Source organism: Phalacrocorax carbo, chromosome 1 (genome assembly GCF_963921805.1).
Source record: "Phalacrocorax carbo chromosome 1, bPhaCar2.1, whole genome shotgun sequence".
Classification (NCBI taxonomy): domain Eukaryota; kingdom Metazoa; phylum Chordata; class Aves; order Suliformes; family Phalacrocoracidae; genus Phalacrocorax; species Phalacrocorax carbo.
The window spans coordinates 23,640,617-23,655,244 of record NC_087513.1 but is presented as its reverse complement, the minus strand read 5'-3'; the positions used below and the strand labels follow the sequence as shown (position 1 = coordinate 23,655,244).

The window sequence follows — 14,628 nt, the reverse complement described above, 5'->3', positions numbered from 1 at the left end:
TAAAACGCATTCATACATATGCCTTCACTTGTGTTGTGTAAATTGGTAAAAGCACTAAGAACATGAATGCCTAAGTAACAGAGATTGTAGGTGCATATTGCAGATGGGTATGGCTGCTACAGGATAGCTGGCAGAAAGCATATATCTTTGCTCTGACCCTTCACATGTTACAACGAACTTTAGCAGGCCTGACAGTTCAGTCCCCAGCACTTGTGGACTTAAGAAACTTACTAAAAATATTTACATTGTCTAAAAGTGCCTTGAAAAGCTAAAGTGTTGTCCCAGGACTACCTAAGCAAAGAAAAAGGTAAACAAATAAATAAAACAACATTTGTAGGTACTTTTTGTCTTAATAATGCAGTAACCCTGACTCACCAGGTGTCAGGCAAACAACAGAGAAACATGAGAAATCTTCAAAAGGTTAAATTAGGTCGAGGGCAAATCAGCTGAAATAAGGAATAACCTTAATATTCAGCTGTAACTGGACCTAAAAATCAACAGCTTTCTCACATTTGGGAACACCTGCTTGAACACTACTTTCATTTTATTTTATACATTCCTCAGGATTTTCTGATTCGCTATACAAGGCTCAGGACAGCTCACTTACTACAATAAGAACAAAACCATGTGCATTTTATGCTCAGGTAAGCAAGAAATGCTGCCTAAGCACTTTGTGCATGAATGATATCCCTTGCTGGTAAGAAACCGTGAATGTGCAAAACAGATGAAAAATTATCAGTGCTTGAGCCACAGTTAGAGCATGCATAGGGGAGGATCAATACAACAATTTGTAACTATCAAGAGCTGGAGCCTTTAAATGCTAGCTGGCTTAGCAGAAACCTTCCCGCAGAGGCTGTATGTCAATAAGAGGGTAATTTTCAAGCACCTTTAGTTGTTTTTCTCCAACATGATAAGCAATGGACTCTAATATCCGGAGGCTTTCTCTTCAGATCTCTGGGTAGGAACTTGGAAGAACCACAGCAGACACTGCACTAAATAAGCCTTTCAAGTCTGCAGAGTCTGACATGTGCTGAGGAGTCCGACTGCTCTGTAGCTGCACACCCTGACCACAGATGATAACTTGAAGTTCCATATATCATTTTCTCTTCCCTTTAAAATGCATAATAATTACCTCCAAAAAGTGGGACACAGCTACTGTAAATGGCCTTATTATGAGTTGTGACTTAATGCTATCTAAGGATATATTTATAAAATGTGGTTATGTGTGGCACAGGAGCAGTGCCAAAACATTTTTGTCTCTCAACTCGGGGTCAACCTGTATTGGAACAAAGCCAGGGTAGTCCTAGAGTGACTGCAGGGCAAAACAGGAAAACCAGACATTGATCCAGCTAGAGCTCAGAGTGAGCAATAATGTGTCTTCCATTATTTTATCTGTTTGCTTGGCCTTACAGTCAAAGGAAAGCAATATGCTATTGAAGTGTCTATAAGATGCAACATACAGAATTGCGGATTTCTTGTTGTTTTAAAAAGTTTGATGAGTATGTGTATGGAAAACCTTGAAAGAAAAGAAAATCTAAGGAGGCAGCAAGATACAGTGCATGGGAGATATATAGCTGCTTCCTTTCCACTGAGTCTATACAAACTGCCACCTTTGCCTGCCACAAGCAAACACAAACTCCCTCGCCTCTCCACTGAAAAATATACAGCTCCCATACATTCACTTAGTAAATGTCAAGGTCTGCCTCTAACTGTGCTGCTCTTCTATTCCTGAAAAGAAACATATGTGACAGACAGCGCATCTGTAAACTCAGGATGTTCTGAGTTCTCCAGGCACGTCGGCTAACTGCTATGTTACTACAATGTTTTCCAAACCCTTAGGAACTGTCTTCCCGTACAGAGCAAGCACAACACCTAAACTTGAGGCCACACCTAAGTAATTAGATGATACTCATAACAAAAATATGTAATTGTAATTGCAAACCTTTTCGTTATCTGTTTGCTTGCCAACTGACCTTGCTTTTGTTTTAACTTATTTTTTCCACTAGTTCTTTAAAATTGTTATGGTGTCTTACTTTTTTACAGTTGGTTTCCAGTACAATTGATCAACACCAGTATTCCAGACCCACTAAAATAAACAGAAAATGATCTATTGACTACATTACAGTTGGAACTTTATAAACCTAGTGTTGCTAAACAAAATTGTCTCCATTTTCCTAGTCAGCTAATGGATTTTCCTTTTTCAGCTTATTAATGAACAGGTACTATATATCACCTACTTTTCAATAAATATTTCAGCCAAGTGAATGACATAGTTCTATTTCAGAATGTGAAATAAAAAGGGTGAGCTAAATTAACAAAGCAGCTAACTACTCATAATCTCAGAGCATTCAGATTGACTCAGTGGTTTTTAATGCTTCCAGGCACTGGCAACATCTGGACAATAATAATCAATACAAATTTCTATGTGTTGTGATATTTGCATGTTATTGTATTTTTAGGACAAGATCACAGATTAAAGATGAAAAATGTATTGCAATCATCTTTTAAGAACCTTTTTTCCTTAATTAATTAATTAAACAGTTGAATAGATCAAAATTTCTACTTCTTTACTGCCAGTTATAGTGTTAAATTCTAACTACAAATGCCTTTAGCAGTTTTGAATCTTTATTTGTCTTAAGTTAAAACAAGTGGAAGAAGCTACAAGGAGATGTGTAGATTACATAGACCTAGAATTGCAAATGCAAAAAAGTACTGCAGGAACAGAGAAATTACAAAACTATTGCTTGAAAAACTGTGCAAAACTTTGGGGTTTTGCAAGAATGGACTTAACTAGTCACTCCCATTTATGTGAAAATTCTTTTAATCAGTGTGCTACCTAATCAAGCTGTATTTGACACATTGCAAGGATGCTATAAGGAACTTGAAAGATATTCATTTCATGATAGCATAACATCTAACTTTTCATTGCTCATTGAAAGAAAATAAAAGTGATTGATGGAATAATCAACCATCATTATTACACGAAAACTCTAATTTTTAAAAAAATTTTTTTTCTAAACCTAGATTTTCTCCTTTATATTAAATCTCTGTCAATATGTTGATAGTTTCTTCCTCTAACTAAAGTTGGTTGGTTTTGGTTTGTCTTGTTTTGTTTTCTTTTTAGACAATGATAAAAAATGTTTATTTGCAAAAAATGTTTTAAAATGATGCTAACTTCTCTAACTCTTTGGAGATAATACAGATTTATTGCTCTAATCCCTAAGGGTATCTTGGAATTCATCTTCTGAATGAAAATAAAAATAATCCAGATGTTAGTGTCTGCCTTTGTGTATGGTCAACAATAAAAAAAACTCTAACAAATCCACAAAATTTATCCTGTACTGCACTAAGGTTTCCTGTTTCAGTGCTGGCTGGGTAGAAATATGGAGTTGTACATTTATAGCTGCTTCGATTCTGCTTTCACTAGAATAAAAATACAATAAAACTATGGCTTTATGTAAATTAATAGCCACTTAGTGTTACTAAGATAAGATATTGAGAGTCTATTTGGAAAGGACTTCTAGGAAGTGTTGCATTTTTAGCTGCACAGTGACCCAAATACAACAAGACTAAAGAATATCCTCCCAGTCATGCCCTATACTTGTTTAAGGCATGCTTCAGGGACATGGCTTCAGTCTCCTTTGGATTAAAGACTTAAGAGTCAATTATTTTATTTCTTTAGTGAACATCTGGATCCCAGACTAATATGAAAAGTTTGGGGAAAGGACCAAGCGCCAGTGTTCTACCATTTTCATCTCAAAGCGGAGTTAACACAGCTGTATTAAATATTTCTAATTCCCTTCCAGAACTGTGCAAAGGCATAAAACTCTTCTCTTTGACTCAACACAGTAGGGTTGTACCACACCTTTTTACATTTCAGCTGAACTCCTAAAATTTAGGCAAATCACCATCAAAGTTAATCATACTGGGTAATAAGCCTCACTCATTGTAATTGGTGGGTCTAAGGACGAAACTGTGGTGTGTAAATTTTGATACAGTTTTTACAGTACTGTTTTTAACAGTAGTTAAAAACACATTCAAATTTTCATACTCTGAAATGTAGCTGAGTATCCTCTAATAACCTTACTTTTACATAAATGGCTCAACTACCAGCAAATAAAACTCTATTCAAGTAGAGTACCAGTCAAGCTGATAATTTTTTAATAGAGCTGTAAGTAATAGAGAGAAGTACCATTTTCAAATCTATCTGACACTGTAGCTTCTATGGCTTGACTTAAAAGAGTTTAGGTTTCCAAGTGTAACTAATAATAAAGAGTATCCTGTATTTCCTATATTCCAAACTATGTTTCTTTATTAAATGCTAATGTAATTATAAAAGTTAATAACCTAAAGAAATTCGCACAAATTGAAAAATGTTAATATGGAAACCTCACTAATCCATCATCATTTTGTAAGTGTGCTATGCACAGAATCCACAGAATTGCAACTAAAATCTTTACTGCAAATTATTTTACCTTTAATTACCAAATGTTCAATTTTGATGACAGAGATAACAGGAGAATTGAGAGAAACAACCCCTCTATTTAAAACAGAACGCCTCAGGAATTTGTGCATCAAATCCATTTTATTTCAGGCTTAGAAGTGAGATTTGGCTAGGACTATGGGGAGCAACATTTTGGGCCCAATCTGTTCAGCATAGAACATAACCTCCTGTGTGGGGAAAATGATTGGATACCTTAATCTTCAGGAATAACAGCAAATGCTTCTTTTGCTGGAGTAAATTAGGGAAGCTTCTAAGATAAACTATCTTGAACATATTTAATATTTCATAGTATTAGAAATGCTTTAACCAGCCTTTGAGAAAATCTCTCTGACTCATAGCTCCTTGCAGAAAAATATACAGAAGTAGATGAGTTGCTATGGTGCCTAAATGCTAATGGACAGGCTTGTTCTTGCCTTTAGAGGTATCAGCCTTTCCCATCAGCTATGTGGAGAACTAGACACTTTAAACTTCACCAGCTACTGAAACTGAGAGAAACTTATTTGCCTGTGAGGGATGAACTGAATCCCATCACTTTCCTCTTGGATGTCTTGTTTAGTTTGCTTGGATTCTCCCTGGTTTTGCTTAAGATCACATCTGGTGGCAAGTTCTAACATGTCTAACTTGCTCTTGAATGCAGTACTGCTTTGACTACAGATCTGAACTTGGTTGGTTACCGCTGAATCCATCTCCCTAGAGTAGAAGAACTAAATTGGGTGGTGTGATGAAGTCAGCAATGTCTGATAACTATAAATTTATTCTCTCCTCACTGTAATTCCTGCCTTACAGTATTAAGTCTACCTGATTTCACTGTCATTCCCTTTCACATAGAGAAATGGTTATTTTCCTCCTTATAAGAGAATCTAAGATTTGTCAAGATAATTTCACTGACAGTGACCTTCCTGAAAAAATGCTCTATTTTTTGAGTTTGTCACTTATCAGCCATTACCAGTTAGATAACTTTTTACATGAATGACCCTTAATAAAATCCTTGTTGCTTTTTTTCCCTTGATATTCTCTCTAACGTGTCTATTTAACTTTGTAAGCAAAAGTTGTAGGAAAATGAAAAAGGTTCATATTAATCCATTACAGAGGTACTAAAAACCAGTTCATTTCCTCTCATGACTGTCCTGCTGGCATGCAGAATTGTTGTCTTACCAAATGGATCGTAAATTGACACATGGAAAAATTAATAAATTGTACAAACTTTTTTAAATGATTTGAGAGATTTAAATGGAGACTTTAAATTTAAACATTTAAGTTAGGAAGCTTATCAAGGTATTCTTTTCTTCCAAATATGTGGCACACCTTCTTCCTGTTAATAAAGGAAATAAGGATATCTGAAGGGCTCAATAACACCGCAGAATTGCTTTACAAATTATTTATTAAAATACCTTATGAATGTTCCTCAAAACAGAGAATTGACCTCAATCATGTTCTACATCATGAGTTTTCTATGTGAAGCATATATACTGCTCAATTAATCAGTACTTAGGATCTGTACATAAGAAAGAGCACAGCTATAAATTGCACTTACTTTTAGACTCTACCTTCTAATTTCACACCCAGCATTTTCATAATCTCTAGTTTTAATGACATGGATTCATGAGGTACCTAAGAATAACAGCAGTTCCAAGCTTTGCCTGCTCGTGTACACATTATAACCATACATTACTTAAACCCATTACGAGTGATTCAGACCACTGTGCAGTTTCAGTTTCCTGTATAGCCACCTGGATTAATTCCATTAAAATAATCAGCATGGAAAGCAAAACTTATTTTAAATCATTCCCAGCTCATCCTCAATAATAAATTAGTAAAGGTAACCACCCCTTTCTTAATTTAACATAAAGGTACAGGAAACTAGCCATTAGGATTCTTTATTACAAATGGTCTGCCATAGCCCCAGTGAATTCACAAGCCAAATTAGACACCTCTGAAGCCACAACAAAAGTACATGAAAAGAATGAACTCTTTTGAATTCTGTGTTTTTATAAGTTCAGGTCTATGTTACTTTAAGCTTTAGCCATGTTTTCAAACATTCCTCTGTACCACCAAGATTTTAAAAGAAATTACATGGAATTATGTCATGTGATTAACTATGACAGAACAAACATCACAGATCTTAATGAAAGGGCAGCAGACACTCCCCCTTCCACTCCCACTTCTGCAGCTGAAAGCAGTATCTTTATTTCTTCAGCAGAGTACAGATTAGTGAAACCAGAGTAGCCCATCTCAACTCATTGTTAATCTTGTTTGTCCCTATCTGATCTACTCATTTGCTGTTATCTCCCATTACACTTAGATAGTTTTTAACCCTAACAGAATAAGGTACCAGTGACATCATATGATGTTAAGTGTTTCTGACAGTACAAACTCCTAAATTATGAACTGACAATAAGGACTCATAACTTTAAAAATCACAGATGTGCCCAACTTCAACTATTTCAAAAAGTTTTTTTTTTCTCTATTGGTAGTTATAGACTTGAGAGTTGGATTTTAAAAATCTGAGTTGGGAGCAAAACTCCAATACGTTTTAAGTGGGACATTTAGTTCTATTGTGCTTAATGCCTTAAAAAATGTCAAAACTTATCAGCCTCAAAGGACACGCTTTTAAAGCTTCTGTTTTAATGATAAATAATGATTTGAGAATGCAAATTTTGTATTCAGTGGAAGAATAGAGAGGTGTCAGCTTTCTTCAAGAAAACATTTAAAACAGTCTGAGCTGAATATTAAGTCAGCAGAGTTTTGCACAGATTGTTGTCTTAGCAACTTCAAAAGATAGCAGAAGAAGATTTTTGTAAACTGCTGATTCCACAATAATGATTCTCTGGAGGGTTCAAAATTCTCTGCAAGAAGCCCCATTCTTCATTTTTTTAAAAACTGGCCTCTATAGATACTGCTTTCTCAGAAAAAAATATTACAATGTAGAGTGATCATTAATTTCTAGTTTACAAGTGTAGACACCTTATTTTGAATTTGCCTACTCATTTCTGGTTTTATGTTCTCATTCTCTAGTATCATTCTGCCCTTTCAGGATGAAATTTTGTATACTTGTTTTTTAAATGGGGTTAATGCAGCATGCCTGTGTGTCTATGTGTGTGTAGCCAAAATTAATCTTTACTCAAAGGCGTTTAATTAACATATCTAAAAAACAAATAACAGCAAAGCTTACTAGTCCACTCAGAGTATGAAATTAGTTCCAGAATAGAGTAAAGGTAACATATGTTCATTTAATATTGTAAAGTGAGGGTAAGTGATAATACTTTTTTTCGAGTCCAGCTAGGGCTGAGGTTGGAAGAGACCTCTGGAGATCACCTACTCCAACCCCTCTGCTTAGAGCAGGCTCAGCTAGAGCAGGTTGCCCATGTCCAGCCGTGTTTTTAATATCTCCAAAGACAGACAGTCCACAACCTTTCCAGGTAACGTGTTCCAGTGTTATTGTAGATTTGTCATAAATTCCCAGCAAGCAACATACTTGCTTTACTTTGTCCCAGAGAAGACCAGAGAAAAGGTTGCACAGAGAGACTCAGAATTTATTTCCTGAGTCTACTTTTCACCAGGAGGGGGAATTGATGTTGCAGTGACCTCTGGCAGAAGCAGACATTTATCTAAGCATTGACAGCCGAAGGGAGTCAGTGCTTCCACCTATTCTCTGCTCCCTTCTCACTTACCTAGGCTCACCTAAAAATATGTCAAAGTAGCAAGTATCCCTGTTCACCCATAGGATAAGTAGCCCATCAGAATAAATACAATGTCTGTTTGCATGTATGAGAGTACAGGTCAAGTTCTGCCTTTACGTTTAACATTAAGTGAAAGACTTATATTGTAATACCGGTAAACATATTGTGTTACAATATGTGATGTTTTCTCGATATTTATCACTGGAACTACTACAGTGTGTTAAAGTAAATATAAATACAAATATATGACTAAAGATGGACAAAAAACCAGCTACCTTATCCTAGCTATACATCTATATATATATAGAAAGAGTGAACTTTCTCCTATATGAAATGTTTTATGTACAATATAAGCAATGATCTTTATCCTTGGAATTTAACTATAAATTTTGATCTTCATTCTTGTTGTGGGACAACTGGGGATGGCGGCACTGATCAGTCCTATCACCTTGTGTTTTATTCCCACCCAAGAAATAGCACTTTATCCACGTTGTCATCATTTCTTGCTTTGTCCAGAAGGAAGTACAAAGATAAATCTTTTCCATAAAAACAAACCCAAAACAAAACCACATTTGAAACACCTCCGTCCACCACAAATGCATGTTCAAGTTCTGTTTGTGTTCAATGATGTGTACTTATGTTGAATTCAGCAGAGCATGTCTCATAAAAAGCTCAGCACATGCCAGGGTAAAAACTCTTAGAAAACATCTGCTTATTTTGTAGAAAGAATAAGGAAGTTAAATCGAATGAGAACACTAGAGCAATGTGTTGGGACAACATACTGAATCATGCCACAATTACGCTATTGCGCATATCACCATTTATACACCTAATTAACCGAAAAACTGCGCTTTACATAACTTTAAATATGAAACAGCAGTTTCACATAAATACCTCATTTTCTTTGGATACAAAAACCGGAAAATCTTTCAAATGTGGCACCTTTGTTGAAATAAGAACACCATAGAGTGACAACAACATACACTTTTTGCCTGGGAAAAAGAAAGATAAGCAGGACCATTAAAATTCTGAAAGCTCTAAGTATTCTTTGATCAAATAGCCAGAAAAAGCCGGGTATGGTCTACTAGCTGTGACCACCAAGAACATAGGGAACTGAATATGCCACATCTCAGCACACTGGCTTTATATTTTCCTGTTGTTTAAAAACTCTTTCCATATACACAGCAATAGGCTATACCAGCTACCTGTTAGAGGTATCTTTTCCTATGAAATTAAATTAATGATCAAACTGCCCATTGTAAATGAAAAGCATTTGTTTTTAGACACCATACTTTGCTAGCTATCCTAAGAAAAACACAGGCAATAGTAAAAGAGGAGGCTACACTCAGCTGTAACTCAACTCTCATGTACAAATAAATTTCTTCATTCCTATCAAAAAATGAATACATTCTATCCCCTTTAAAATCATGCTGAACTGTGAGGTTTTCTGCATGTAGCATACAACTGGTAGAAAAATATCTAAGCAGAAACAAATGTCGTATCAATTACATCAGTATGTTGTGTGCTGGTGGTTATGATCACCCTTCAGTCACGAAGGGGTCATGGAATATTACACAAAAGAATCCCTCAGGGGAACACATATTCTTCATAGTTTGTAAATGAAAATAAACAGAGTAAACAAAAATAAACACATTTCAAAGTGATTATTGCAATCAAAAGCAAAAACTTATTCTAATAAACTATGGTCCAAGAAATATGTATGTGTTCTTCCCTTTGTAAATACCCTCCATAAGGCAGACAGGTGTCCTTCATAATACAGGGCATCCTTTGTGAGGTGAAACCTACTAAGTTGAGTGTCACAGTATATTAACTGGACTTGTACCCACTCACTATTACCTTGGTTAAGAAGGATATACTGAATTAAGAGAGGTGAGAAGTTGGTTTAATATGTGTAAGGGGAGAATCATGTTAGGAAACTGATATTGAATAAAAAGAAAAACTGCCTGCCTCAAAAATACCAGTTACTTCTTTATATTAGAAATTGTCATCTTGAAGAAAGGAGGCTTAATTCTAAAACACAGGAAAAGTTGTTTAAGCATAAGAGAAAACTTTTACTGAAGATGATCAAATATTGAAACTGATTGCTCAGAAAGAATTTTGGAGGAATTTTCATCCTTGTATATATTTAAAACCTGGCTGGACGTGGTCCTAAGTAACCTGATTTGGCTGACTGATCTAAGCAGGAGGTTGGAGTAGGTGATCTCCAGAGGTCCCTGCCAATTTCAGCAATGCTGTGATCCTGTGGTTGTCAGGACAGAAAAATGCTATCCTGAATGGCTGTGAAAGCCAGGGTTTCTTTTTCATGTATCAGTTCACTTCTAATATACTACATTATTAATGATTGAACCTAGGATGCACAACAAAACCAACACACAGCACTATTGTCAACTCCCAGCAGAGGAGGTCTAGCAATCTATGTAAATATTCACCTCTGTAAACCAAGTCAGACAGAGTGGCAGTGCTGCCCTGAGGAACAGAAACTTGAGATTAATAGGAAAAGGCAAAGGGTTAAAGACTGTACTTTGCTTATGCCTCCCAATGCATGACAAAAAAAAGAGGAAATATTTGGGCATATAACACACCCAAAAGATTGGTACACCGCTACATAATGTGGACTAGCCTAGTGCAGGGAAGAGTTAACATATCCCATGGGACAAAAGTTAATCTCACAGAATTTTTTTTTCTTTTTTCCTCTCTGTAAATCACTAGTTCAAAAACAGATACTTTTTCATTAGTGTCCAGAGTGCTTTATTGCACTCTTTCATCTCCCCTTGTTGCAATACTTAGTCAGGCAGAGAAGTCATGACAGGTATTGATGAAATACAACAATCTAGGGAGAGAAAGGTTTCATATAAAATGTACAGCTTATCTTTTTACACTAAACTTTCATGCTCACCAAATGAAAATAGATCACTTTCTTTGTGCTTTAACAACACAGACCCAGAAGAATATCTATTAGAAATGTAAATAATTATTGCTGCAAACCTTACAATATGCTGCCTACCTTTGTCATCATAATATTTCCCATTTGCCAGCAAAATATTTTGCTTCGGGTTTTCTTTAAATCACTAAAGAATCATTTAAACTCCTTCTATCTTTATATTCCTGGAGACAGGGATTCCCTTTTCATGAAAATTGCATCTGAAGAAAAGAGTTCTAGAAGAGGAAAAAACTGTGAACTACAGCCAACATTCATATCAACCAAATGGTCTGGTATATTACCTAAAGCAAAAAAAAAGCTTCCACTCGGAAGCTAAATTCAAAATGACCTTGTGCTTTTTTCAAAAAGGCTGGCAGCTGAGGTCATTGGAATAAATTGTGATAGACAGTGCTTCCCTCTGCATAGTTAGAAGGCATGTCTAGTACGTGAATTATCACCAAGTAGGGAAAAAAATGAACCAAACACAGCAAAGAACACGGTTTAATTTCTTTGTAAAATAATGGTAATATAGTCTGCAATTATTATGAATTTAATGAAGTAATGTAGGTTTTCAGCAACTTTATTTCACCATCAATTATGTTCTAGCCTTTTCAATTCTATGTTCATAAATTAACCCTGTTCTTTATTGGCTTCTGCCGTTAACAGCATAAGCACTTGTAACTACATATCCCCAGCAGGCAGTTCCCAGCTGCACAGAATAGTATGTAGTGTTGTTTAAAAATATATATTGTAGTTGTGTTAAAGCTTACTAAATCACTGAGTCAAAAACAATGAAATGAAAAAGAAGCTGGAACTGCTAGTGAGTGTTTTAACTGAGATTTAAATATGCAAATTGAAAGCAAACTCCTCACTATTCACTTTTGTAAGGAAACTGTTAACAGTAATTTCAGAATAAGGCAATTTTCAGAAGGGTATTTTTTTCAGTTCGTTCCCTTGCAAACACATAAGCAACCTCTGTCAAAAGATTTTAATCTGTCAATAGGACTGCATGAGTTCTCAACTTGTTTCTATAATAGCAGCTTTTCACTGGAATATTTTGTTCGACAGATTCTTATTTTAAACATCTGCCTCTTTTGGGAGCAGCTTAATGTTAAGATGAAAAATACACTTGGGGTTTGAAAGCAGGTGGAAAAACTCACAGTTCTGATTAAATGAGAACTGCTTCTAATCCAGTTTTCCACTGTGCCTTAAAGCACCCTAGCTAAAGAAGAAAACACATCTTGTCACTTCTGAAACATTTAAATAAGAAAAAGGTGGGGAAAAGGAGCACATGTAACTTACCATTAAAGTTTACTGCCCGGATATAGCTAAGTAGTTCTTTACCATCAATTGTGCTCATCCTCGGGCATAGACCAATATATCCAGGACACAGATCTTTATGCATGTTGTGTAGTGCATAAGCCATGGAATACACTGCATCAATTACAAACTGAACTTTTCCTTCTTGCTCATAGGCTGAATCTCTGGCAATTCTTTCTAAGCCTAAGGAAGAAAGAGAAAGAGTCACTTTTTATTTCCATCGCGTGTAGGTGTATGTGCATGAGTATGTGCGTGCAAAAATTCACAGCAGAACATAAAAAATTACAGTCAGATTGATAGGTAAAGTTAGGACTCGCCTAACTGTCACCTAAATAAACAAGACACAGAAAATACGGCCATCTGGTTTTGCCTCTAATCATTGTACACTGTGCCAGGTATATAAACAGTATGTTGAGTTCTCAGCTGGGAAAAAGGACAGCACATTTCATTACAAGAAAAAGAAATATAGATATATGCATTTCTACACCAGTAGAAAAACTCTCTTTCTACCTTATTGACTTCCGTTCAACAGCTGTTTATTGTTATTTATAGGACACTTCTACAGCAGCCTGCCATTCTCTTTTAGATAAATTTAAGGCTATCTTGGTTTTTATCCCTGTCTATTGTTTGATAAACATTATTTAAACACATCAGGGAAAAAAGCTGAATGCTTGCCAAGTGATGTGGCCATCTGTCTCCATATTGAAAAGTGCTTATTTTGAGACTTTTTTTCCTGTATTTACTAGTGAATTATGCTTCACACGACAACTGTATACTGTCTGCTATTTCGTACATGGACATTTTTCCTTCAGAGGGAATACAGAGCAAGTCAATACGCTTTGAAATTTTGATTCTGTGGGAACTACCCATGTTAATTATCTATGTCCAGATCCAAAGAACCTTTTACATTCATAGGTAATAGTACTAAGGGGAAAAGTTAAAAAATAAGGGTCAGGAAAATTATATTTGAAGTAGCAACCAACACGAAATCACTTGTCCTATATAGGAATTCAGCCACTGATTTCAAATGCTCAAAATCTTCATTTACAAGGTGAAAGAGGGCTCTGCAGATCTCAGCATGAAATCTGCCCTGCTGGAATCTGCAGTCAAGTTCCCATCGTCCCAGTGAACCCAAGTTTAAATACCTAGGTCGTCTACCAGGTTAACAACTCATTCAGTTTGAAAATAATCCATTCACATTATCATAGACTATTTAGAAATTAACCAAAATTTTATGCCCCATATTTTTTATTTTAACATTCTACATCTTGTTTTTAATGTTTCTTTCTTATCTCTAAACACAGGGTTTCATCAGTTCAATATCAGTTTTGTTGTATCCCACTTTTTAAAAATTATTTTTTAATGCCTGAAAATATACTGTATGCAAGATGTAGACAATGTATGCAAGCCCATATGACATTAAAAAAAAAACCCAAACCCAGAGTCTACTCAGAAGCCCTTCTTCTATTTACCTGCTGCACTTCAGTGCCACCGTCTCACATTACAATGATAACATATGAACAACTTTGTAATCTGACAATCAGTAGTGTTTTGTGCTTTAAACATCCCTGAGCACTGGGAGCAATAGATAGCCTTGAAAAATCATGATGTGATTTTATTTCTCTTCACGGATTAGTTAAAAAAAGGTAAAATCACTACCTCTTGAAAAGGTACTAACCATGTGGAGAGGACAGCATTTAACTCTTCTTTGTGATTTGTTACAAGTAACTTGATAGACACTTTTCAAGACATGCTATCTCATAATTAACAAATAATTAATAAATACTGCAAATTAACAAACTGAAAAACTTTTCCTTGCCCATGCTGAAAATTACCCAATTAGTTGCAAAGCATTTCCCAGACATAAAAGAAAATATGAAGGATGAGAGAGATGTGGCTTCATTAGATTGTAACTTTATTAACTTACTTCACTTGGGAACTACCTTCCAACAGTAAGTGATGGGTAGAGCTCAGGATCCCTGCTTTAATTGTTCCTGCCTTGTTAAGGACTGCTGGACAGCAAGTGAAGGACAGGGTTTACAGAACTCCTGCAGGCACACAACAGCCAATAACCTGTATGTGCCAGCAAAAGCTTCCTCATCCTCTAAACAGGGTGGTCAGGACAGGAGGAGTTTGAAGGACATGTATCTGTTTTCATTGCTAAGCAAAAGGTAATTCCCCTC

At 35.7% G+C, this 14,628-nt stretch overlaps 1 protein-coding gene across 3 annotated transcripts in view; it reads right to left on the bottom strand.

Moving 5' to 3' along the window:
• GRM8 (glutamate metabotropic receptor 8) overlaps window positions 1-14,628 on the bottom strand; it is a 355,863-nt gene that overhangs the window by 128,140 nt on the left and 213,095 nt on the right. For all 3 annotated transcript variants that reach the window (XM_064446155.1, XM_064446172.1, XM_064446165.1), the window contains exon 7: window positions 12,428-12,628. In XM_064446155.1, coding sequence (XP_064302225.1) covers window positions 12,428-12,628 — 201 coding nt within the window. The remainder of the gene's footprint in view (window positions 1-12,427; window positions 12,629-14,628) is intronic.